The following is a 27,882-nucleotide window of genomic DNA, read 5'->3' as shown; positions in this document are numbered from 1 at the left end:
TTATTTGGTCTTTTGATTCTCATGGAGAAAGACCAAGAACATGAGCAACTTGAAAAATCTTCTTTCTATGGATATTCCTTAGCCTTCTTTCCCCAATAGCCCAGGGCTAGTAATGAAATTTTACCACTTGAATTTACCTGAAAAATGTGCAATATAGGAATATGATGAGGCTTAACAAGTAGCCAAAACCATCAAACTTGAACTTTCCTGCTTCATTACTCCTACTATTTTATTTCTTTCTCTAGTAAAAATCCTTTTAGTACTGATCTACCCAGTTCCTACCTCTTGTCACTGTGAATATGCAGCCCAGACAATTTACCGATTACACAGGAAAACAGCTGGAAGGAATCTACACATCCTTACTCGCTGTTTCTAGGAGATTGCCAGTCAACTAATTCCAATAATAATCACATTACTGTTTAGTGACCTCCTTACTATAAATTTTTAAGTGTCTTTTGCGTCTTGACTCCATGTTTCTTAGAGCAGGAAGGAGCGGGAACAAGTTGGGTCAATCTGTTGTCACTTGTCACCTCGAATTATTGCATAACTTATCAACAGCCAAGACTGCCAATATTATGTATACATTTATTTCTTTCTCATGAGTGTTGTTGCTGACACCGCACAAATAAGACATCCCACAGCCCTTTCCACCACTCTGATTCACGGCCTTTTTAAGTCGGTGAAACAATTCACACATCAGTAGACAGTGAAGGAGAGGTGCTTGTGAGTACTTGTGAGTGATCAGAGCAGTTTTGCCTCTCTCTCTCTCTCTGAGAGAACTGCTTTTCTTCGCAGGTGCTTTTTTCGTTGGCATGGTGAATCATAGGCAATCAGCAAGAATGCTCTCAGGTATATAGTCTGCATTTCAAACTTCGTGGGTGTTGCGAGTAGAATGACTTTGACCATTCTTCACATCACTTTCTTATCCAGATACTGCTGCACAAAACGTCTAAGTGCACGATTTGATCATTATCTCCTGCTGTGACAGTTCTCCCTCTCTGAGTTTTTCCTTCTGCTTATATGGGGGTTTGATTTCCAGATTATCAAGGACTTCCCTTTCTATTTATGATCTGTACCTGGGCAATACTTAACCTACTTCTCTACAGCAGGTTTGTTGTTTTGTTTTTTTTCCTCACAGGGAGCACGAATCTGAAAGAAATGAGCCCACTCTCTTTTAAGTGAGAAGCAGTTTAGATTTTTTGCTCTGAGAAGAAAGCAGAGTAGCTACTTTTTATTAAGAGAGTGTCTAAAAGTTCATGTTCCAGAAGAAATTATAGGTTTTGAAAGCCTAATAGCTGTGAGATTCCTTCTTTGTTTCTGTGTGTTGGAAAACTTTTCATCCTTTGGGAGTGGATGGAAGAAATTATTTCTGAGATTTTTCACCTAGTGCTGTCCTCAAAATTCTAGGAAAATAACAGATGGAATCTGTACTTTAAATTCTGTTTAATGTGGGATTGCTCTAAAAACAGATGAGAAAGATAAATATTCTTACACAAAATTTGCAGGGCAGATTTTTCAGCTCAGTGATATCTCATGGGATGTAAATCCTTGTATCCTAGAGTATTTTCTCAGCTTGCGTGTTTGTAATTCAACTAAATTTTCACTTCCACCCAGTTTGTTTCAATTTAATTATGTTTCTGATAGGTAAAACAGGATTTAAGAACATTTTAATATTTATATCGGAGTATTCAAACATTTTATTTCATAAAAAAATTCTTTAAAGTGTCATTCAGAAGTGAATCAAGAGATTAAAAAAATAAGCTTTACACAAAATATCTTGTGACTGCCGCTTTTCAAGTGGTTTTCTAAATTTAGATTTTCTGTATTCAGATCACCCGAAAAGTAATTTTCCTAGTTTCCTAAAAATAGGAGAGGCTATTCTTTTTCTCTGTAAATAGAGCTTTGGTCTCACCCAAGTAAACATCTGAACATTTTGTCCTTGTCTTTTTTTGCTCTTGACTTCTGCAGGGAAATTGTGAAATTCCACAACTCACCTCTCCAACAGTTATTTATTATTTGATGTTCAACCTCCTGCTGTAATCTCTTAGACACTTCCAGCCATTATTTTCATATGGCCACTTTCACAATTACATGTTGTGATAACTTAGGCAAATTATAGATAAGAGTGATGCCGTAGGTAGTGTTCAAAAATTTCAATGCTTAAATTTTAGGGGTTTATATACTTAAATCTGTTTATAAAGGAATTCCTTTATTCCTTGTAATATTTCATGGTTTCTCATCTGCTAAATAGAGGGGCAATATTAGTACACCTCCCAGAATTATGCACATACTGGAACACAACTGAGCTGACAAAATAAGTAAGAAAAATGCCTCAAATACTGATAGGCGTTAGAAAGAAAAGTAGTTGCCATGTTTCTCTTGATTTCAAAGTCATGGACACTGGCAAAGGACATCTCAGTTGGACAAGAACAATGGCTAAAATTTTCTCTTTCTTAGTGCTGCATGGTTTGTTATCAGGTAGTAAATGTGTCATTTTTATTGTTACATTATAAAACTTATCTAGGGTACAACTATATTGACTTAAATTTTTTCTAATTAATAAATGAACATCATGTACTATACATTATACATTTGCTAGAAAAATATTTTCTGGGATATTAATATATAAAAATTTAAATTACTGTATTTTGTCTCATCATATTAATGAGATATACTATCCCAGGATTGTGGGAATCTTGCAGCTGCTTAAGAGGTTGAAGTTTTTTATTTTCAGTTTGATATAATTCAAGCACATAGTCACTAGTACAAAGCTGTAGTACTTAAACCAGCTCTTCTCGCTTTCAGTCAGCTGGAATGAAATTATTAAAAAGACAGCTGTTTTTGTCTTTAGGAGGTTAGTATTAGACAAGACTTTTGGTTGATATAAGGAAATATTCTCAAATTTACCTTCTACAACATAAATTCCTAATTAGGTATGGCTGATGCAATACTTCTATTTTTATATCATATTGTGCTATAAAGGCAGTGAACTGAGGTCTTAGCTTCTATGAGCCAGTCTGAAGCAATGAGAAGTACTTCAATAGAGCATTCAAAATCTTATTAATATTTCTATGTAGTTATAATTGGATACATACAGACATAATTTCAGCTGAAATCCACTGAAAAGAACTTTCTTGATACCTTGACTGTTAAATTAAATCAGCAATAACACATTGTTCATGAAAACAGCCAAAATATGGACAAAAAGAAAATTTAATTACTTGGATCCAACAGTGAGCAGATATTTTCTGAAGAAAAGAAAGAGGAAAAGGAACAAAACCATCATTACCAGCTAAGCTTTACCTGCTTTTCCTAGTAATAAAAACAAACAACAAAAAATCAATAGGGAGTAATTGTAACATGTGGAGAAGATCATTTCAAAGGTATATGGCAAAAAATAGCCACTGATTGCACTAAAGTTTAGTCATTGTCCTGAAGTTAATTAAAGATGAAATTCAAGAAAAAGCTCTTAGGATGTGTGATCCAAAGGTTTCTAATAATCTTATGTGCCATAAAAGTGTGCTTTGTGATACATCTCAGTCTGATCCTGGTTACATCATTGTTATGATGAGTGGTCAGAAATTACAGGCTTTGTGCTTAGGAGAAATTTCCTCAGTACTAGCCCATTGAATGCAATTCTTAATTAAAGATTTTTTTTCTTCTTCCTTTTCTTCTGAAATCGCAAGCATGAACTAATCCTTATGTCGCCTTTGATTTTTAAATAGAACATTTGATAGGAATGCTAGAATTAAACTGTGGAGGATTTTGGGACAGGAGTCCCTAGAATTGTACCATCGAATTCTCTACAGATTAACTTTCTGGTAAAAGGGTGTAGAGAGACTTCTTGAAGTTAGTCAAGACATTCTAATTTTTCAAGTTAAAAACTCTGACCTGACAACACACATGAGCATTTTATTGTGTGAGGATGATGAAGGGCCTAGAGGGGAAACCACATGAGGAGCAGCTGAGGTCACTTGGTCTGTTCAGCCTGGAGGAGACTGAAGGGAGACCCCAGTGCAGTTACAGCTTCCTCATGAGGGGAAGAGAAGGGGCAGACACTGATCTCTTCTCTGGACAGTGGCAGGACTGAGGGAATGGCCTGGAGTTGTGTCAGGGGAAGTTCAGGTTGGATATTAGGAAAAGGTTCTTCCCCCAGAGGGTGTTTGGGCACTGGAACAGGCTCCCCAGGGCAATGGTCACAACACCAGCCTGACAGAATTCAAGAAACTTTTGGACAATGCACTCAGGTGTGACTCTTGGGGATGGTGCTGTGCAGGGCCAGGAGTTGGACTCAATGATCTTGATAGGTCCTTTCCAACTCAACATATTCTATGATTCTGTGACTCTAGTCCTATATAAACTCTTGAGATAATTATTCCATGAATAAAATAATGCTTGGGAAACGTATTCATTTTTCTATCATTAAGTAGATGGACTATACAGAGATCCAAAAATAATTTAAGGGTTCCAGTACCTCAGTTTCTCAGACTGTGCACCATTCCTTTGCTGGACATACATGAGCTTGCTGAGTGGAAAGCTGCATGATTTAGCCAACACTCAAGTGTTAAAGACAGTGATTCCTTTCAAAATTGTCTCCACTTATGCACCATTTACTTGGGATTGCAGGAATACATCTCACCCTCATCTTGAACACCAAATGGGAAAGAAGTAAAAATCTCCAGTTTTAATCCAGCAGTTTGAATGTCAATGCATTTGTAAAGCTTGTGAAGAATAAAATCTAATCCTCTTCTCCTTCAAGCTGTGGGCTGTTGTAGAGGGATTTTTAAAGAGTATCTATTTCTGTAGCCAATTGTCTAGATTGGCTGGTTCCTCCCAGCAGTTTCCCCTACAAGGTCTTCATGCTAAAGAATGACTCCATGGTTTCAAATGGGAGTCCCTTTGGATGCCCAGGAAACATAGAAGTATGTGTGTTCCCTGCTGTGATCTCAGTAGTGATTCACTTTGTTCGTATTTGACAAATTTTATTTAATGCCAAGAAATGACAGGGTTTGGACCTAAGTATGGTGTATGGACTTACTCTGTGAGTTTCAGTACATTCAATACAACTTTGGAAGAATGCCCTTACCTTATTACCAGACAACATATACCAGCTACTCTGGTAAGAAATCTCCTATAAATAAAAGAGAAACCGTGTCTCAACATATTTGATCCTTCTAAAGGTAACCAGCTGTTTAATAAGAGTCTCTGATTTTTTGTATCAGAAAAAAAGATTTATGTTTGTATACTTGACAAAGGCAAGGATTTTGATTATAAAAACAGGTCAAACATATTACAAAGCAGTCTGCAAATGCAGTGTTACGAGAGAGTAAAATTTCCTGGCTTTTACCCAAATAAGTTCCCTCCTCAATTATTTATATTTGCAAGTTCACCATTGCAAAATCTATCTTTTAGATGAAATAATATTCCTCCTAGACTTTCTGAAGGGAGAAAACAAGTGTTCAGTAATGAAGCCCTTAAGAATATTGCTTTTGGGGGGTTTTGCATGTATGCAAAAACATGCATTTAGGTAAAGCTGAAGCTGTCAGAAAATGTTACAAAATGCAGTAATGTAAAATGTCCTCAAGCTATTAGGCTCAATCAAAGCTCGGAAAGGCACTTTTCTGATGTGCTGTATTCCACGTACACTTATGCTAAAATGAAGCTGTCCTAGTCAGTCAGGGAGTCAGCACGCTGTAGTTAATGCCTCCTCTGTAGCAGTTTCCCCAGTTATGTCATTCAGTGTGATCCAACTGATTTATATGATTTACGTATGAACCAGTTACTTCTAAACTTTGAAGTCTATGCAAATTTCTCTGCTGTGATTATTGTAGAGCCAATTGCAGCATGTTTGAAAAGACAAAAAAGAAAAAAACCCCCAAAGTTTAACCCATCCAAAAATGTTACTTACAGAAAAAAAACATTGAAAGTCCTGAGCTGAGAAACAGCTCTCCTCAGGAAATGTAGGTTTTGACGTTTTGAATACCTCTGAATGAAATTGATATCTGTTTTTTGGCGGGTCTGCAGAAAAGTACTTAAGTGTGAGAGACTTTGAATATTATTTTCTTTTAAGATGGAAATGAGAAATGGGCTTTCAAAATGCATTTCATAGCGTTTTCCCACAGCAAGAAAATCAACTTTCTGTGATAATCTCCAGATTTAATGAGTTCATGGCTTTCTAAAAGCCATGGCTTTCTTACTCATACTCTAAGTTGGATTCTTTTTATATTTTGGTTCTTTCCAAGATTTCAGAATCTTAGACCAAAATTTGACTATTTTTTGCATGAGAGATAAGTCAGTTGTTGTTGAGGGAAGAAAAAGGTCTAACTGTATTCTTTGAAAACAAAGGTACAGAAAAGCAGCTGAAGCTGAGAACTGAAATCTGGCTGCTTGCTGAAGACTAGGTTCAGCAAAGAACTTAACTGCTGTAATACAGTATTTAACTTTTAGCCTTCAGAATTCTAAAGTAGCTGTGCTATTGGTAATATTTCCCTTAGCCACAGTTTGGATACCTAAAGGCACACCAGTACTGCTAAGTGACAGGTGAATAGGGAACAGGATTGAGAAGGAGACTCATCCCTTGCTTGAGTCATAACTTAATTGTTGGCCCTTATCACAGATGTGTTTTGGACCTCTCCACTTGTCTCTCCATGCAATACACTTTTAGCAGGATAGACACTGTCTCCAGAAACCTGCATGAAGCAGGTTTTTGTCTTGTTGTGGCCCCCTCCCTTCTTTCAACGCTGAGAAGAGTTGAAGAGTTGAAGTTCTAAGCCCTATGAAACCTCCGGTCTCACTTCAAAACACACAACATTATATTTAGCTTCCTTTTACTCCCATTGCCTGCACTACTGACTCCAATTATTCAGAACACTTTGAGCTGAAAAATAACCACCTAAAATAATGATTGTGTATGTTAGGCACTAAGTGGAACCCAGGGGAGGTGTAATGCCAATACGAGGTGGTAGTATGGGATGTGGCCAGCTTGGAGCAGAAGGTGTGAGCAGGAAGGGAAGTGAATGCAAGCTAGCAGGCAGAGCAATTCATCTATGCTTGTATTTTATGTCACCAGTGTAGCATATTCTGAAACCAAAGTTCTGCAACATGCAGCTTGATCAGCAAGGATCTGCTTGTGCTAGCCTTTGTCTGAGGATAACATAGATAAGTCAGATGAAGATATAAATAATATGACAGAGGCTTCTGTAGAAACCTTCTTCATCTGCTCTTGGCTTGGACCCACCTCTTGGCTTCTTCTCTTAAAAAAGATATTACTTCACTAATATAAGCAGAGGACCTTGCTTTCTTGTAAAATGCTGTTAATGATGCCACAATTTTGTATGTGATATTAAGACACTCAGGCAAGATATGAGACACCTGGGTCTTGCTCATTCTTTTTGAGTGGTTAGAAGTTATCCTGACTTCTTCACAGTGGAGTGTGACCAGAAGTACTCTGTTAAAGGACTTGTGTAATGTGACAAGAATTTCAGATTCAGAGGGCCTGTGCAAATAGCTACTCTAACTGGCCTTTAGGGTCCTGCCCTAGCAGATCTGGGACATGATCTGGATCTCTGGCAGAGTAAAGCATGATCACTAGTTTCCTCTCAGATTGCTCTCGTTATAAAATAAGGCTCACATAAATATTGATGGTATCTGCTCTATATAAAGACAATATAAGAAAGGTAATACATAATATAAAGACAGGGACTGTCTTCTCTCTTTTACATATGTTTTTCAATAATTAGATTGACAGTTTAGGAAGTTTTTGTTTAAGATGAAGATCTTATAGGTATATGTCAGCACAAGTACCAAAGTGGATTTGGGAAGGTGTAGATGGGAAAACTTGTGGATTCCAGCTGAATTTAAGGGTCAAATAGGTGCTGATAACTTGGCATTGACAAGACTACTGGAATAGGGAAGAAGCATAACTTTAGGCATGAAAGGAACCTAACTGATAAAACTCTCAGTACTCACAAATGGAAATGTCTCTGGCTTTAAGCAGCAATTTCAATATAAATTTGAAGATTCTGTTGTTGACTGTAAATATGACTATTCTGCTTTCTTCCTTCTGTGGTGCTAGTCTTTTTGAAAAAAATTGACCTGTTCTAGGTTTGGAGGTATACAGCAGTCGGATAAGTGACTCTAAAAAGTAGTTCTGAGCAGTGAAAATAATAAAGTCCACCTTTTTTTTTTTTATTTGGATTTTCTGCTATTCAATAAGGTGTTCAATAAGGAAGTTTCCCCTTGTGTTTTTTCTAACCAATGGGTCATTCATAGCATCATTTTCAATGTGGATTCTTTTATACCTCTGAGGAACTGACCTCATGTTTCACCCTTTTCCTCAGTAAAGGCAATAATAGAGCCTCTCTCCTCTTTTTCTCTCAGCTGTCTATTTAAAAGAAAAAACATGTAGGATCTTAATGTTCTGAGACCTGAAGTGCTCAGTTAAATTTGATTGAAACTGGCTGATGGTTCAAAAGCTATTGGAAAAGGATGGATAAATATACCTTCACACATACCATCAGTGTTCTGCTGGTAAAGTGCAGAAGTTAGTCCCTAGGAAACTAAAGCAAAAATCCCTTCTGAGCATATTCAGAAGCATGTGATATATCTCAGAACCATTTTAATTTAAAAATGTCCTGTGTAAAGACTATGTTCTGTATAATTCTCTAAAAATCAATGATTTAACATCAAAAAGGGAGAAACAAATTCCAGAGAAAAAGAAAAGAAACACAGTTTTAGTACAATCCTGATAATACGAGCGACATCAATCAGCTCAGCCCGTACCACTGTAGTGCAAAGTTAGATTCATGCTTGCAGCACAAGTTACCATTATTATGGAAAAATAGTTTAATCCCTTCAAATTCGTATCAGTAGAGTTGCATTTATTCATAAAGCAACAGGTGGAGTGTAAGGAGTGCCATTGCTTTGCAATCTCCTGTCCAGGAATCTTGAAATCACTGAGGAACCTGCAGCTCTTTGTCATTGCTCTAGATTGTCAGTCCAGCATGGGATACTTGTGCTCCACTGCACCATGGCAGGATGCTAATGTGAGTAGTAACTAGCGTGCATTTTTAATCCAAGTTAGAACCTCTGGCCTGAAAATGTATATTTTACTAGTACATATGACTTTTAAAGTCTGATATTAGAAAATTAAATACAGAAGAGAAATTCACACATGCTGACATGTGCCATGCTGATGTGAAAATTGAAATGCATTAGATTGTCTGCAATGCTTTTTATCACTTGAGATATTGAAAGCATACGAAAAAAAAAGAAAAACCCCAAACAAACCCTGTCTGATCTCTTTATGAATTTGTCTGAAAAGAAGAAAGGGTGTTTTTGTCTGAAAACAGAATAATATCCCTTTGTCATCGTGTAGTTCAGAATAAATTTATAGAAACCATCAAGATTATCCTGGATTTACTGTGCTTTAATAAAGAGGAGATTTTAATCCAGTGCTGGTGTGACTGACAGTTCTACTTTACATAGGAAGAGTGAGAAGCCTCCTCAGGATCCTCCATGCTAGGATCAGTCAGTTACTACCCAGCTGATTCCCTGGATGTTTTTCCTTTGCTTTTCCAGGAGATTTTGTTTGGGAGGGCTGGGGAGGCAAGCACTGCTGTCAGTAGGGGAGTGTTGATTTTTGCATTCCTGAAAGTCGCTGCTGTGATAATTGGCAGGAATCGATTAGCTTTATAGGAGGGTGTTCTTAAGGGTTGAGCTCTTTTCACAAATTGCCCCTTCTGCACTTACTGCTTGAGAGGCATAATCTCAGCCATCCCAAAATTCACAGAACAGGAGATTGATTTCCTCCTTTTTCTTTTTCTTTCCCTGCCTTAAACTCTGCAGGTCAGTCCCACCCCAGGGTGCATCCGGGCGTTAATGAAGATGTTGTACTGCCCTTACTGCAGAGGACTTCCCACTGTGAAACCTTGCAACAACTATTGCCTCAATGTAATGAAGGGCTGCCTAGCAAATCAGGCTGATTTGGATACTGAGTGGAATCTGTTCATAGGTAAGAAGAGTTTAAATACTAGTGGAAGGAAACTCTGGTAATATCAAATCTCTGCAGGGTTCTGTGAGGTTAGAGGACACTGTTGGTCAATATTCAGAATGAAGCAACTGCAGATGCAGCTCGCTTTCTAATTGAACTTCATGGCTTGCAGTAAGAAATGACTGCTCGCCGTGCCCTAAGCCAGTCACGTTTCACATTTCATGTTTCTAAAGAAATGGTGTGGTGTTACAGCTCCTGAGCTGAATTATTACATGCTATTTGAAATGTTGAGTAAGATTTGGTTGAGGATTTGATAACAAGCTTAACATGGCAGAAGTAGTGTGTATTACAACTGAAAACCAGGCTCTTGCAAGCTGAGACGATAATAACATTGTATAACACCCAGCCAACATAAATCACAACAGCTGTTGTTCTTAATTCTTGTAGTACATAGTCAAAAACCTTTAAAAGTTGCATATATGAGAAATCATTAATTCCTTATTCTTGCTTAAAATATGCAACCTTCTCCCTTCCAATATACTGAACAGAAAATACCAAACATGCAACCCAATGTCAGAGTGGAGCATAGAATATATATATATTTAAGAAAAACTGCTCCCACAATTTATTTACATATTTCTTCACTCAAATAAACTAAGAATAAAAAAGAAATAATTGTCCCTTAAAAAGCCATTCCGCTATCCTGTAGCAAAAGAAAAGAAAACAAAAAACCAACCAACAAAAAAAACCAAAAACCCACAACAAAAAAAAAAACCTCCCAGAAGAGTAACATATAACAAGAAATATTACTTTTAAGTTGCCTTTGGTGATAGGATAGGATAACAATTAGATAAGGCTGATGATAATATGTAAGGAATGGAACAGCTAGTTAGCCTAGACACTAATGAGTGTCATTGTCTAGACTGGATTTCGGAAAAATAAATGCAGCTGGAAAAAATGGAATAACACTTTATTTCAGCTGAAGAAAGGAAATTTATTTTCTATTTTTGGAAAGATAAAACATAAGCAATCTCATTCTGCTTAATTTCAAAGCCCACTGACCAATGTGACTTTGAAAATTTGACTCTGACTCATTCATGGATTTTTGCTTTACTCAGCAGTGCAAGATGGATAGGGAGAAGAAAACAGGACAAAAAATGAATCAGAGTATGAAAAGTGAAAATGAGCATTGAGCATGCTATAAAAATAGCATGCAAACAACAGTATTAAACAAATGATGCAGATATGTTTGCTTTCTCAGGCCTCTTGTGCTGGTTAGAGGAGTTGACATCAGAAACATTGCTGTAGGTAGGGATACTCATGGGATTACTGGAGTAAAAAAGAGAATCTAAACATCCTCAGAAAGCTAAGTAGGAGCTGATGGGAAAAAAATTCTGACCTGTTAAGGACATTGCAAAAGCTACTTCCCTTGCCATTGAATGATAAGCAAGTGCTGAAAAGTCACTAATTCTGATTTTTTTAAAAATGTATACTTTTAAGAAAAGAACCCCAAACATTTGAACTAATATTAAGAAAACCACAAGTTTAAATCAAAAGGTGGAAGTTAAGGTTTGAGCTGTTAAGATTTCGTTTTCTGGTGCTTTAAATTCAGTGAGAGTGCTGGGTATGGTGAGACGTGTTGGAAAGTGTGGAAATGCTTACAGATTCAGACTTTCAGAATCTTTGCTGCAAAGCCCTTGTCTGCATCAATGTCTCTTTGGTTTTGATTGTTCTTGCTCTCAGAAAATAAAAACTGCATGAAAGCTTGTTATTTTAAAACTTAGTGCTAATTTATTAAATACCATGTCAGGCAGGCTACTGTGCAATTATCCCTGCAGGTCAGTGATGACAAGGCAGTATACAGTACAAATACATGAAATCATATTTCCTCTTTCTTCTAAATAAACAACTTTCCCTCTGTATGGGGAGGAAAATAGAGGAGATACAAAGATTTTCATGTATTTGGAAAAGGTATTCTGTTTTATCCCATTTTTCAGGCCTCTGACAGCTTTGCTGAAGATGAGGGTCCTTCCTTTATGAAAGACTGAAATGAGGCAAGTTGTCTCTGTCTCTGACAGCTGTCAGAGGCTTTCTAATAACACATGCAATTCCCTTAGTGGTAAGGACAACAAAACTACTCACTGAATTAAAACGAACAGCAGCATTTTACAGCACCGCTGAGCTATGAAAGATTGGAAATTACGCATGAGCAGTTTTTATCCCTGTTCCAATACTAGGAACCATGCACTAGTGAAAAAAAAAAGATAATTTTGTGCATTAACAGTCTCTGCCTAGGCAGGAATCCCAAATGTTAGTGCATATTCATACACAAGATAGGTTTTCTTAGCTCATAATCTGAGCATTGCAAAATAGTTTTGCTTAGTTCATAATCTGTGCATTGCAAGGTTGTTTTGATAGAAGTTGGTACTAGGAGAAAACTCTCAGATATGTTTGTCAGTAACTAAGTAAATCCTGTGGTTTGGACTGCATGTCCTGATATTGTTCTGTAGTTACAGCAATGGTCCAGCAACAGACAAGATCTGCAGGTGAGGAGGAGCAGAGGAAAGTAAATGAGCTGTTTGACAACAGGATGTGTTGCATGTTTCACCTAGTTTATAAATATAGAAGTCAGGACTGAAATCACATATATATAGCACTAATAAATCTTGCCTCTACTTTCAAAGCTAGGGAGAGTGGGACAACTTCCCCTAAACATCTGGTGCTTTCCAAGATTTTATAGACTGTGAAAATTGGTAGGAGGTGAAACAGCTGCAAGAGCATGAAACATGGCTTATTATATATTTCCTGGTTTGCCACCTTAAAGTCTGTGTCCTTTTTGTGTAACATTTCATTATAGGCTTTTTGTGTTTTGTTGCCTATATTACTATGTGATAAAATTCAAGTGTTGCATATCTCATTCTAGCAGATCATCTGCACCTCAGAATTTTGCCTGAGAAAGGAAGGCAATCTTTAATATCATATTATAATTATAAAACTGTAATGAAGAAATGCTCCTTCCAGGTATCTATATAAAATATTTAAGAGGTATTTAAAAGTAAACCCACCACACTGACTTTAAAAATGTGTATTTTGCAAAGCTTGCTTCTGATGTTTTGCCTGTCAGTTACCCATCATAATCTCCTTTGCACCCGTCTCAAGCAAAGTTAGCAAATGCAAGATAAAAAGCATGAGCAGAGGAACTGTACTGTTGAGGAAGGAGATTGCCTCAGGGAGGAGTTGACTGATTCTGTGGAGTTGGGAAAAGGGGATTTTCTCTCTCATGGCCCAACAGATATAGTCAAAATTATTCTTCTCTCCATGGAGCTATACCAATTAACAGCAATAAGAATCAGGCATCCCACTGTTCATTCTGTCACAGAAACAGACAAGATGGATAAAATTATTCCCACTAAAAAAAATGTAAAGCCCCTGTATCTTAGGGAATGGCATCCAATTTTAGCAATACTGTTGTTACTCCTCTTTCTCTTACTAACCTGTATTTAAGTCCCTGTTCTTACCTTGAGATTCTTTGACTTTTCATAACCTTAGCTTTCCCTATAATTGGTCATTTATTTCCCTTCAACTCTCTTTCTCTCAAGCAAGAATGTCAGTTGAGGAATGAGCTCACCTCAGTGGACACCACACTTTCTCTTGGTATCCTCATTCAGGTTCAGAATCAACAGCTGTAAAAAAATTATTTCCATGAAAGCAAGTGCATCTCATTCTGACAGCTGCCTTAATTACAGGTTCAGGATGGCAAAGTGGCCATAACCCATTTATTTTTTTGAGAATTTCTTTCACAATTAGCCTTAAGTTTCTTCTGTCTTGAGACAAAAACATAGATGATACTAACCTGAAAATCTAGCAAGATTGTGGGCCAAATATGATAATCCTTATAGAAGTAATTCAGCAGAACAGAAGAATAAAAATCCAGGTAGTTGTTTTAATCACAGTAGTTACTGTATCTGAGCTTTTTTTGTGGAAATCCAAAGTAATTGATAAATGCTTTGTTGCTGTAGTTAGTGATGAAGTGTGATGCCTATGTAGCAGTGTATTAAATGCAATCCATGAAGGTTTTACACTGCTTGGCTATTTATAATAGCAGAAATTAAAAGGGTTATTTTCCCCTACAAATTATTCAATGATAAATCAGACTCACCTCAACTATACTCCCATGTTTTATTAGGCAGGAGATTGTGGGAAAACACTTCAGAAGTTGTGCAGTAGCACAGACTGCATCCCTGCCTGTGAAAAGGAGCCAAGAGTTTATGTCCACAGCCACCCCTCTGCTTAGAGTGGGGAGAAGTGGCTTTGCTCTGTGTGTTCCATATTTGATAAGCTCTACTGTGCAGTAAGGCAGGTCAGCATGCAGGGTGTTCTCACCGCAGGATTCAAGGCCTGCAGAGCTGAGAGTCAGACACCTACTGCCTCCATCCTGCCACACCAAAGGAGAAAATCATATCTGTGAGGCTTCAGCAAAAGACTCTCCTGCCAGTGTTAAAATTATTTTTCTTACTGTCATTACCACAGCTCTGCATTACTAACTAAATTTCTTCTTGTTGTGCTTTAAGAATCCCGTTTTTCTTCACATCAGTATGACTCAGACACTTACCTTGGAGTTCTCCTGAAGGAGTATACCATGTAGTCTTAGAGCAACTAGATTATTTTCAGAAAAAGTACGCAACGAAATCTTAACTACTAACTCCTAGTGAAAGTTTTAGTGATGAAAATATGCAATCAATTTCCTTTACTACTTACAAAAGTCCTCAGATCTCTGTGCTTTCTCTGTTCCATGTGCAAGGATAAACATTTTCTTTTAATGCTTCAAGAGGCTGCCCTGATTTGATTTTGTAATGGCTTGTTACAGGAATAACTGTGTCTTCAAGATTCACTTTGGTTCAGAGAAAAATCTGTCTCTAATATTAATAGTAATCCTTTATTATTTTCTTGTGATTTTTATGAGGTCTCAAGGCAACCTGGTCTTCTCCAGGCTGAACAGCCCCAGCTTATTCAGCCTGTCTTTGTAGGGAAGGTGCTCCAGTCTTATGAATTTTGTGGTCCTCTGGATGTGCTCCAACCATATTCTGGGGACACCAGAGCTGGAGGCAGCACTCCAGGTAGGGTCTCAGAAGAGCAGAGAGAAGGAGCAGAATCCCCTCCCTCACCATGCTGGCCATGCTGCTTTTAATGCAGCCCAGGGTTCTACTGGCTCACAATGAGGTTTTATGATCCAGCACACCCAAGTCCTTCTCTGCAGGGCTGCTGTCAATCACCTCTCCAGCCAATCTGTGTCTGGCACTGCCACCATCCAGCTGCAGAACCTGGTGCCTGGCCTTGCTGAATTTCACTGTGTTCATGCAGACCCACTTCTCAAGCTTGTCAAGGCCCCTCTGAGCCCCTGGATGGCACAGCCCTTCCCTCCAGCATGCTGACCACACCACATACCACCTTGGCATTGTCACACACACAAACTTGGTGTCACCAGCAAACTTGCTGGGGGTGCACTCAATCCCCCTGTCCATGTCACCTACAAAGAAATTGGACAGAAATTGGACAGGATCTGTCTCAGTACTGACCCCTGAGGAACAGGACTCATCATTGGGATCCACATGGACAATGAGGCATTGACCACAACTCTGTGTGTGGCCATCCAGCCAGTTCTTCTTCCACCGAATGGTCCATCCATGAGACCCATGTCTCTCCAATTTGGAGACAAGGATGTCATGCAGGACAGTGTCCAACCCTTTGCATGAGTCCATGCAGATGATGTCAGTCACTCTGCCCTATGCTGTAGCCTTGTCATAGAAGGTTGACAATTTGTCAGGCATGATTTCCCCTTCATACAGCAATACTGGCTCTCACCAATTACCTCTTTGTTCTCCATGTGATTCAACATCGTTTCCAGGAGAATCTGTTCCATCTTTCCTTTTTATTTATCTTTGCATAGTGCAGAGCAAAAGGCTCTGTACAACAGTCTGTTGTAATGCTCAGTAGGCAAAAGTCTTGTTCTGGCTTAGTCATGGTAAGTAAGAGCTAAATCAGAGTTTTTATCACCTTTAGTTACCTGGAGCTTTAATATCTTTTCTCAACTACCCTCCTCCTTAATTGTTATATGAAAGTATACTATGCTGTTTTTTATATGTTAGCCTTTCACAAAGACAGAAAAATAAGTTTTATTATTTCCTCCATGGAGAGGCATCGCAAAAGATTCCTGCAGCCCTGGGGTACCATTATCCCAAATTCAGAATTTCTGGTAGAAATTCATCAATTTTCGTTTGATAAGCATAGAATGGACGCTTGAATATGAACACTAAAAGTGTGTAATTTGCATCTTGTGCTGATATAAAAAACTGATAGAATTCATGGTCAAGACAGCCTTAAACTCAAACCCAGAATATAAAACCTTATTTTCAGTTATTATAGGATTTCTAAGTATTTAAAATTTTAGCAAGTATTTAAAAGTATTTAAAATTCAAGTGAAACCACCTTTGCCAACCATCAGAATGAAAATAGGGAAAATTATCTTAACCTAATGCCTTTCATCTTTTCTACTTACTTCTTAAAACAACTTGAGCACCTCCAGAGTTTGCAGAAGTAATAGTCTCTTCGTTGTACATAGTATAGTATCTATTATACACCAATATCTATTCCCCTAGTTGAAGTGTCAGGGTTTGGTGAATGGCTCTAAGAGTGTGAAGCCATATTGTGATTATATATAAAAAAATGAGATCCCTAGTTCAGAATTATTATTCCCTACTTTAGCTTATTTTTGACAAAAACAAGGGAAAATTAGTAGAGTGCTCTGATATGTAATACAACTGCAAAACCAAATCTGGTTGATCATATGTTGAGAACAAGATGTGCAGATGCAAATCTAATATTTTTTATGAAAAAACCTTTTGTGTGCTTCAGGCCAATTAGTCTCCATAATGCATAGGTAGCAACATGAAGGAATTTGCAGTGCTATTAAAAACACAGGCTTAACACCTGTTAACAATTACATCAATTCAGGTTAAAGATCTGTAATTGTACAAATGAAAAGTGAATTCAGCTTGACAATGCCTAATTAAAAGTATTATATTTTTTTAATTCTCTGGTAAGCAGTAACCTCCATGATCCCATATTTTCCTGTTGTTTTCCAAAAATAGTATAATCAGTGCCTACAATTTAAATACAATACCAAGATCTGATGGTTTAGAGTACACAGGAGCACCCCTGAAATAAAGGGGGCATCACCATTCAGTAAGGTAAATAATGTGGAGAAGAGGAGACCAGTATTTGTTATTTCCCACTGCTTTTCTTACCTCAGAAGTATAAAGGATAGGCAACCTGTGTGTGCAATTCCGTGGATGGAAATGAATTCAGCCTGAGAGAAGCTCTCTGAAGTTGTGGGACTACCAGCAGAATGCAAAAAGCGCCAGCCCTTGCCTGCTGCTTAAACTCTACTTATTCTGCCAAATGTCTGTGCTCCCCCTGGGGCAGTATAGATTCTTACAAGCAGCTCACAGCATCCATTGCCCTGTATGTTTGCTTTAGGATGTGTCACTGAAGAGAGAGATTCCCTCCTACAGGACTGTGGGGATTGTGCTCCTATTACTGGATCAAAAGAGCTGGGACTCATCTGGCCTGATCTTGCCAGTGACAGCATTGGCAGCTTGTTACTTGGGGGTGCATCCTGGAAGGGTGCTAGTGGTTTCACTCAGAGTGACTCCTGAAGACTGCAGCTCCTAAAGAGGGACTGTGGATTTCTGAAAATGCAAATGTTTAGTTGAATGATAGCAGCAGATCTCTTGGGACCGTGAGCTTTGACATGTCTTGTGGAAATCACATATGGAGATTAACTATGCCATCCTCTTTAAGGTACAAAAGATATTAGTGCCCATCACCCATCACATACGTCAGCTACAAATACAGGATCAAATTCAGCCATTCTAGAATTCTGCCTTTGGCATGCAAACACAATTCTCTTGAACTCTATGATTTCTCCATATGCAGGAAAAAGCTTCTCAAAATTTGAAGTGATAAAAAATTTGAGTCACATACTCAGCATTTTCAGCAGGCCCCATGTTGACTGCAGCACTTAGATACTACAGCTTCTTTTGAAAATAGCAAGACTGATCAGCATTGTCAAAAAGTTTAAAAGATTTTATAATAAAACCACTGGATTCAAATGATGACTCTTTAGTTCCATTTTCATTCCTCACCTCGAACTCCTTCATATTATTTCACATCAAAGGGAAATGTCTGTCTAGTACACATGGACACAGTTTGGAAGTTGCGGAGAACGGCAAATTTCTCTCTGTTTAGATTCAGGGGAAGTGCTGGGGAAGCTGTTTTGCCACTGCCCTTAAAATGCTATGAATTAACCAAGGGATGTTGCATAAGATATATCTTGAAACAGGAAATATGTTCATTATTTATTGCTCAAATACTATGTGGTTCTAGGACTATTATTTCATACTGTTCCAAGTCCATAGCTATGCCTTCCCAAAGGACACCTTGCTTCCAGGAGAGCAGTAAACAGTGCTGCTGTTTCTGTCCTAGGTTTCGATACATATTAGCACCTCAAAGAGTTTTCTCTTCAGTGGAGGATTTGATGTCTCAATTAATTGCATTTATGTAGATCTCAATCCCTGTTTACCTGTTGGGATATCCCTCAGGCACATCACTGTGCTGATCCCCCTGTTTCACAGGCAGGAGACAGCTGGAGAATATTGTGCCTCTTACCTGATCGGGTTTCCCTTCTGGTTTGGGGGATTTGGGGCAGCAGGTCTCTCTGGCATACAACTGTGAATGAAGCACACACCCGGACTACAGAACTTGGCCATGTTTTTATAGTTCAGTTACCTGAAAGTGCTACCTCTATGCAATTGTACTTTTTTTATTTTTTTTTAAGGATTACAAATCCAAATGAATATGTGAGTTTCATTTTACCCAAAGCAGGTGAGACTAAATATCATTTTAATTGGCTTGAAGTTGCTATTTTGGCTGTGCTTTATTGAGGCAATGCTGTATTATACTAGGTGAAAATTCTGTTATTTCTAAAAACATATCTTCAGTTAAAACACCATTTGACTTGGTCAGTATTGATAAACGAGATAATCTGAATTCTGTTTTTGGCTAACACCCCTATTTTTAGGGGAAAAAATAATTGTGCAATAATTAAAATGTCTCCCAGAGGAGTACCGATGGTTTTATTTCAACTTTAGTTGAAATAAAATTTATCTCTCTGTCCATGTTTTTCCATTTTGTTTCTGCTTGTATTCAGCTGCACTTAAAACCATATATCTGAGGAAAGTACTGGTTGCACCATGACTCCATTTTATACATTTAAAGTATTTTATCTTGGAATCTGCATCCATTTTAGAAAACTGTATAAATAAGAAAGAGTTTTCATATGCTGAAAATAAACTTGAAACTATGTAATATCTTGAATTATGTGTTTTTTCTGATAAATTGATTTACTAACTACTTTATATTCTCTAAACTTCATATTAGAAACAAATGCCAAATTATTCTAATCTCCATTACTCAGGCAAATTTAATGGAGAGATAAATGTAACTCAGAGCAAATTTGTTCTTCAAGTAACTATCAAAACAATTGATTATATCTGAAAATACTTTTATGAGTTTATTATACAGTATCAATAAAAGGTGATCCCTTACCACAATGATCTCAAAGCAAAACTGACATTGATTTGCTTTGTATTTTAGTTTTGAGCCATCGCTTGATAAGGGCTAATCTGTTTATGATAATGTCTTAGGTAGCACATTATCCATTTAGAATCACAAATTTTTTTTGGAATAAAGAAATAAAGTAGTGCTGACAATTAATTTTAATTTCTCCTTACAAATAAACCCTAATGATGCAAATGAACAATACACACACAGATAAACACATGCTCACAAAAATTGATTTTTGATTATAATCATTCTGTCAGATTCCATTTATGAAAAGTCTTGGGGTTTTTTAGTATCAGTTTCTTTTGCTTTTTTACTTCTTGAATTTCAGAGAAAGTTTCAATTTTTCTTGAAGATGAAAAATTAACACGAAACTCATCTCATTAAAACAATTCAAATGTGTAGACACTCTCAGCCTAAATCACTGAATTTTCTTTTACTTTTTGACTGCTTTTTCAGGTCTTTTCCGAGCTATGCAAATATTATCCTAATTTGCCAAAAGCTCTAAACATTATGAGCAATGTGTAAAACCTACTCAATAATCTTGTATTAATATTACATTTTATATATCTATAATACATATTCTACATATTATGAATGTATATTATGATGTGTAATATTAATACAAGAATAATGTTCTTAATGTAAACAATGTTTACATTAATGTAAAATGTTCTTGTTCCTTAATGTCAACAAAATGTCCTCTTTTTTTCTAATGAAGTGACACAGATATACAAGGGCATTGATTAGACTCAGTCACTTTACTTGTTTTGGAAAGACATTTTAAAGATAAGCTAATAGAAGAAGGTGAAGAGTGTTTGGCTGAGCTATAAATGTCTCATAACTTAAGTTATGACACTGTGATAAAGATCCCTAGGTAGTAGCCCATATCAGTGCCAGATTTCGTGGAGAAAAACTTGAAATCATTGGAAAGATTAAAATTTCAGTAAAACAAAAGATTCAGGAATTATTTCTTTCTGATAAGGGTCCTATGGAATCCCTTCTTGTAATATGTTAACCCTCCATTTTTTCTTGTAAAGAATGTCTTATCAGAAGCAGGAAATACTAGGAGAAATATTTTCCCCCCCTCCGCCTTATCAACAGAAGACTTTACCATTTCCAAAGTCAAGAGAGGTAGTTTGATTCAGAGTGCTCTGACAGTTGTATTTTGGTATGGCCAAAATTCATTGAGCATTTTTGCAAGAGTGGAATCTAAAATTGTTCTGATGCATTTGGGAAATTTCAATGTGTTTAGAAAGTAATGTGAAAAACTCCACTCTTATATTTCTTATTTCTCTGTGTTACTCAGTGTCACCTGCCCTGCAATATAACATTCAACATCCTTTAATGTCATTTATATTGCAAGTTAACCTACGGGAGTTTAAACTCCCGTAACATGTATTTTTCATTTAGGCACCAGAACTTTCCATGTCAGTAGGAACTCACCTTCATAAGATCAGACTTCAATTTGCAGCAGCAAAGAGCCTTTTTACCTGTCTTGTCTTGTTAACTCTTAAAATATATTTAACTGTGAAGGAGAAACTAGCAGCTTGAAAAATAAAGAATGCAATTTTGGTTCTGCTGAATATTTGTTGCTGACCTCAGAAGAGAGTCCAATTTTTCAACTAAATGATGCATCTGACTGTAATGTCAGAAAATGAGATGAAGGTCAGTCTTTCCTCTCAGTGTATAGGTTACAACACCATCTTGCACTTAATTTAACTGTAGAATAAGATGAAAACCATCACTAAAACAAATGATGGGCCATGGAGAAAGGACAGTGCCAAAAAGGCAAGAAATTGTCCTGAGCATGAGATAAAAAAACATAGAGCACTCACAAGATTCTAGCTTGGATTTCAGAAATGAAATTATACAAAAAGTCTGCCAGTAGATTTAACTCCTTTAATAAATAGAATCACATCCACTGGCCTTTAGTTATACTTCAGCTTCCTTATTTTTGTATATTGATGAAAAGAAGGAAATTAACAGGATATAGAATCTTTCTACTCTAGGAACAGGAATGACAGTTCTGGCCACACACAGCTACAGTTTGTGATTTGTGTTTCATTTGTACACTCAAAAGAAGTGCTTTATGTATTTCTTATGACAAACTAAAAATTAATCCATTAATATTTTGTCAGCTGAAATTTTGGTAACATCTGCAGTGCTGACAACATACTTTAAATCAGGTTCTCCTCTTTGAACTTCATTGACTATTTGGTTAGCTTTTTATAAAAATTAGAAAATGAGATATTTGTGTTTCCTTTCTAATTTTTCCTGGGAGACTTTCTGTCAGGAAAATATTTTCTATGTAAGTAATAAGAGATGGCTGCTCCAAGTTACATTGATGGCTAAAAAGACATTTCAGTAATATGGAAATTGTCTATTCTAGATATTAATGACTGATATTCTCAGTTTAGTATGTTGACTGCACCCAATAAATCACTTTCAAATTATTAGACAGTTTTGAGGCATCTCATATTTAGTTTGCTTTTCTTCTCCATATACTATTAATATATTCTTACAGTATCTTTCAATCTTTCATTGATACAAGAGTATGTTTGGTAGGGTTTTTTTTCAAATGTAACTGCTAGAAAAATACACATAGAGCCTAGCTTTGCAACTGATGTGTGTTTTAAAGAGTGTAAATATAAAGTAATATTTTAAAAATTAAAAAGAAGCAAAATTATGGTAATATGCAAGTCATTTTAAGAAGCCTCTGAAATTTCCATTCTGATCAAACTTTTCTATAAAAGCATAATAAAACAATTGTAAATTACTCAGGTCAAAATACGGAAGGACAGTGTGGCAGAACTTTAACTGATGCAAATAATCTGCTAATGGAAGTATGTCAGTGAAAAATACATGAAGATCTAATTCCACTTATGCTGAGTGTATCAATAAAGAAATAATTCTGAAATTACTTCATTTTGTCAAGCTACATGTTACTGAGGTGAGAAAAGCAAGTACTTATTTTTCTTTGTATAAAAGCACCTCCAAGCTCCTCATCAAGTCTGTCAGTTTCAAGATGTGGAGGAATTCTCTCCCATTACAAAAATAAATTTGTTAGTAAGAATATCTAGTTACATAGGCCATGAATTCTAAAGCAGAATTACTGAATAAAGTCCAGTGTATAGGGTAAGGGTATATAATGCATGTATACTGTTAAATGTTTCGAGTTGTATAATGTTTCAAGTTGGATTCACATTTGCTTGAAATCTGGTGATGGTAAACCCAAGCACAAGTCCAGACAGAGCTGACGTGGAGATACCACAGATTATTTTCCAAGAAAGAACAGGCTCCAGGGCCCAAACAATGGGCAGCTACTCTTTACAGGGAGATAAATCATCAAATTCATGTTACTTGCACTCTTTGGAGAATGAACATCTCAGAGTGAAGCAAGAGATTACAAATACCTTTTTCCAAAGTGTTTGACACTGAATTTTCATTTTGTTTTCCTGTCTTATTTGGCCCAAATGGTCCAAATTGTGTAGTCTTGTGGCTTTATAGTGCTCTGTAAGTGACAAGAATGCAGTCCTTTCCTGCTATTCCATTTCATTGGTGGTATTTGTGGGGTTTTTTTCCAGTTTTGTTTACCTCTTACTTTTTTTAGTCTTCTAAATAAATAGGCAAAGCATGTTGCACACAGGATTCGTGTAGTGTAACTTAATCAGCATTGTAGGAAATGTGTTTCTATTTGCCACAATTCATGGCTTATTTTTCTAAAAGCATTCTATTTTATTGTCACTTTCACCTCTGTGGACTTCTGAAACAAATGTTTAAACTGAATAACAATGCATTTGTTATGCATGAAAATAATAAGCATTTATGAGGAACAGTAATACATCTTTCAGCTTTTAAGCTGGTCACAAAACCTCTGTGTTATCAGAAGTCTTTCTTGTTCAAATTTTTGAATGCCTCTCCATAAATCTACACCACAGTTTGAGGGATCTGGGAATACCATACAAAATAAATAGTTCCGTCAAAAATGAGTCTTCATTTATCTCCTGTACTATTTTGGTATTCCAGTTCAGTTTATTTGCTGACGTCTTTTTCTTGGAAAAGGAGTCTCAATATATCCTACACATATGTGCTGAGCTGTTATAAAAGAGACAATAGTCAGATCTCTGACTTACTGTGTTTCAGGAGAGAATGTTTTGAGGGTAAGAGGGTAGATTTTTCTGAAAAATTTCCCACCAGTTCAGAGTATTTCTCTGGGTAGACTGCAAGACCTTCAGGCATAAAAGTATTATTCCAAGAATTGAAAATCCCTAATACGAATAGGAAAAAACTAATTAGCTTTTCCTGTAGATCAAATTGCTTTTCAATCCTTGTAAAAAAATAAAGTGTAAAGAAAAAGTAAAAATGGTACTGAATTAGTAGTTACTGGATGTGCAGTCTCTGCTTTTCATTACTTTATACAAAAATTCTATTTAAATTAATAGAATAAATAACTATTACATTGCCACAGAAGACCTTGCAGAATAGTTAGGATTCAAGGCAAATAGGTTCGTTATGAAATATCAATATTTTCAATGGAAAGTGGGTAGCTATTGAAACTCCATCAAGTCTGAATTCCATAGCTATTCAAAGCTTTGGTTATGTGTCAGATTCCTCTATATTAAACAGATACAGATAAGATATAAAAATTATTTTGTTTGACTTGTTTTGGATGACTGAATATTTCTCTGAAGCATTTGAACAAGATCACCAAATTTAAACAATTATAGGTGGTCTCATTCAAGAATAAATAGAAAAATTTATATAATGCTTATGAAAGGTAAGAGAAAAGGTGCAGAGTTGAGCTATTCCATGTAATATACATGGATGTATTTAATTTATATTTCTTACTTAGTGAATGAAAGGGTATGAGAGCTGAATGAACTCCCAGAAGTGCATTACGCAACATTTCAAGCAACAAAATTTTAAAATGTTAAACCATTCTTATGTTAAAAAACTGTATTTCAGTGGAGGCAGCAAGCTGATGTTTAAAGAATAGCAGCTGTAATTGTTTATTTGGGGGAAATGGAGCAACTACCTTCATATGTATTAGAGAAGTGCCAAGAATATGAATGGGCACCATCCCAACCAAAACATTTTTTACAAAATTATTGTTTGAAAGAAAGAATGAATTGACACTGCAAGTACTATGTGTCATCTTTTAGTGAGTTAAAGAAATGGAGATGGATGAAAGAAAAGGCTATCACAGCTCACAGTATTAACAGGAATCACAATTTTTTCTTTAGTTGACCATTGGTCAGTAAAACAGCAGGTTTTATCCTGTTTTTCTAATGTGTAAACTAGAAAATTTTCACAGCATTCATGGAGTCATCTGGATGATCAGACTGACTGCTTGGATTAACGCAATATATTTTCTGACTATTGCAGCAAACTGTGGGGTGAATTGCTGTCATTTGGGAATGTCACGATGACCCACACATCCCTTCCTACTATTTGAACATGAAGTGGGAGATTGTTTGCCTAGTGAGAATGGCACCTTGTTTTATCAACACATGTCAATTCCCAAAAAAGCTTGCTGGAAAAGACAAGTTTGCATGGGCTGAAAATGCAGGCCACATGAAAAAAAGCTTTATTGTTAAAAGAACAGTAAACACAGATATCAATAGGATGCTTTATCACAGGTTTTTACTGCAATTAAGGCGCAGCTTGAGTTTTATTTAGTTTAGGTACTGAAATCTGGTTTATGTACTAACTACAATAAAAAATGGTAGCACAGATTTGAGCCTAAGCTTGCTATCTGTATTTTTCTGAGCACCCAAGTGGATCCTGTAACCTGAGTTCACTGATGGCCCAGCCACATCTCTTATCTATAAAGCTGAAATGGATATTTCCAAGCAGAATACCATCTTTCCTCTTGCTACAGAGACTGACTTTTTTAAGGAAAGAAACACACAGCGAGAAAAGAAGTTGAATAACAATCTTAATCCAATCAAATCTTAATTTGATTTCCAATATGTATACTTCCTGCAAGTATAAACCTGAAAAGAGATTAAGTATCACAGTTCGCAGCTTATGTTCTCATAAACTGCTACTAAGGAATCTCAAAATTCCCAGAATTATTCAGACTCTGTCTCTACATCTATGACTTTCAATCTGAAAAGACTTATTCAATTAATGCTTTTAAGGCCATAATTTTCCATGTGCACTCAGAGAAATTATCATAACTATCTGAACTTTCTAATCACTGTGGGTAATTTTGTCTTTAGGAAGCTCTCACCTGAGACAGCTGAATTACTTTTCTTCTCTGCAGAAACTCACTGTGTACATGATGTTTGTATCCAAAAGAGCATAGGAAGAAAACAATACAGATCTTATGGGGTCTGAGCAGCTGCTGACCAATGAAGATTGCACCCAAGCACTTGAGTAGATGTGCATTTTTACATGCTTTTTATGCAAAATTCTGAATGTTGCCTGAAGTGTGGCTTCATTATTAGGTGACCTAATGATGCTGCTTCAGAAAACAGTGATGACAGACAGTCTTCCCTGCACTTTCCTGTGTTCCAGTCCCAGCACTGAAGGCCAGAGAGCTGATCTCTATAAAAAAACATATACTTTCTTTTCTACTTTTTCAGTAAATGTGCTTAGCTGAATTTGTTCTCTGGTTTGTCTCACCCTGTAACACAGTGGGCTCTGGCACCATGGCAAGGGAGGGGATGTGGGGTGAGCCAGGAGACATCAAATAATAATAAAACAACAACCTAAAATGCTCTGTGTTCTCAATGTTTTGTATTAGTCATCCTAATTTCTCAGAATTCACAGAGTTCACAGAATGACCAGGTTGGAAGAGACCTTCAAGATCATCGAGTTCAACCCGTGCCCCAACACCTCAACTAAACCATGGCACCGAGTGCCACATCCAGTCTATTTTTAAACACATCCAGGGATGGTGACTCCACCACCTCCCTGGGCAGACCATTCCAGTACTTTATCACTCTTTCTGTGAAAAACTTTTTCCTAATATCCAACCTATATTTCCCTTGATGCAGCTTGAGACTGTGTCCTCTGGTTCTGTCAGCTGCTGCCTGGTGAAAGAGACCAACCCCCACCTGACTGCAGCCACTTTTCAGGGAGCTGAAGAGAATGATAAGGTCACCCCTGAGTCTCTTTTTCTCCAGGCTAAACAACCCAAACTCCCTCAGTCATTCCTCATAGGGATTGTGTTCCAAGCTCCTCACCAACCTAGTTGCCCTCCTCTGGATGCAAACCAAAACTCCCTAGATTTTCACTTTAAAACTTTTCATCCTTTTTCCTCACAACAGCCAGACCCTCCTCAGGAATTCACTAGAATGAGGTGTAGTCATAGCCCAGTCACCTCTTGATACTCAGGAATCAAGACAATACCTGAAAACTAACTGAGCTCCCTCAGAGGAGACAAGGAGCCTGAAAGCCTCCATCTGTGATTCCTGATGGGTGAAGGAGCAAGGAGCTGCCACTGCTGTTCCTACTGTCTTGTATGGGAGGGGTGACTGGGGCTGGTGCTTTGTTTTCTGCTAAGCATATGGGCTAGCACAGAGTGGGAAAGTGTGACAGAAAACACTTCTAGTCCTGTGAAGGCAGTGTGTGAGCAAGCTACATTTGGGAATCACTATCTGGTCACGCTTTCACATTTGGCACCCATCCTGCTTAAGCCAGCCCAGGCAGTCCCCACATGGCAGCCAGCTGTGTTTGTACCAGTGTGCCATCACAGTGCCCTGATCGTGGGATCCTCCACAGAAACAAACAGGGACAGGCAGCATGGTGGGAATGAGCTGGTGGGAGGAGAGTGTCAGGGAGAGAAAAAGAGCTCCCTAGGCCAGTGATGTCAATGGAAATATCAGCCAGGTTGTGATTTAAGAGATTAGTTTGATGCTACAGAGATATGAAACCATGGACAGCTGCCGTGAACAGGTCAGTCACATTTCTGGCCCTGCCACAGGTTTCTGCCATGCCTTTTCCAGCAGCAGTGGGGCAGCCAGCCTTGGGAGAACTGACTGGGACCAGGAACAGCAGGAAGCTAGCCCAGCCACAAAATTAGGATAGGCTTTCAACTGGGATAGCCCTCAGCTACCTGATGTAACTCATATGCCACTATATTGACTTACATCAAAGAGAAATAATTGAGGACAAGAAGTGGAATGATAATTTCATCTTCATCAGTAGATCTTTAGGTGCATTTTGAACATCCTAAAGGGGAAGCGTCCTGAAGAGCC

The 27,882-nt window shown here is 37.2% G+C and overlaps 1 protein-coding gene across 2 annotated transcripts in view; it reads left to right on the top strand.

Annotated features, from left to right (window-relative positions):
- Positions 1–27,882, top strand: part of GPC6 (glypican 6) — a 724,766-nt gene that overhangs the window by 508,747 nt on the left and 188,137 nt on the right. For both annotated transcript variants that reach the window (XM_064408448.1, XM_064408449.1), the window contains exon 4: positions 9,847–10,012. In XM_064408448.1, the coding sequence (XP_064264518.1) occupies positions 9,847–10,012 (166 nt within the window). The remainder of the gene's footprint in view (positions 1–9,846; positions 10,013–27,882) is intronic.

Source organism: Passer domesticus, chromosome 2, assembly GCF_036417665.1.
Source record: "Passer domesticus isolate bPasDom1 chromosome 2, bPasDom1.hap1, whole genome shotgun sequence".
Classification (NCBI taxonomy): Eukaryota; Metazoa; Chordata; class Aves; order Passeriformes; family Passeridae; genus Passer; species Passer domesticus.
The sequence above is the reverse complement of the archived record's forward strand: the minus strand, read 5'-3'. Positions and strand labels throughout refer to the sequence as shown.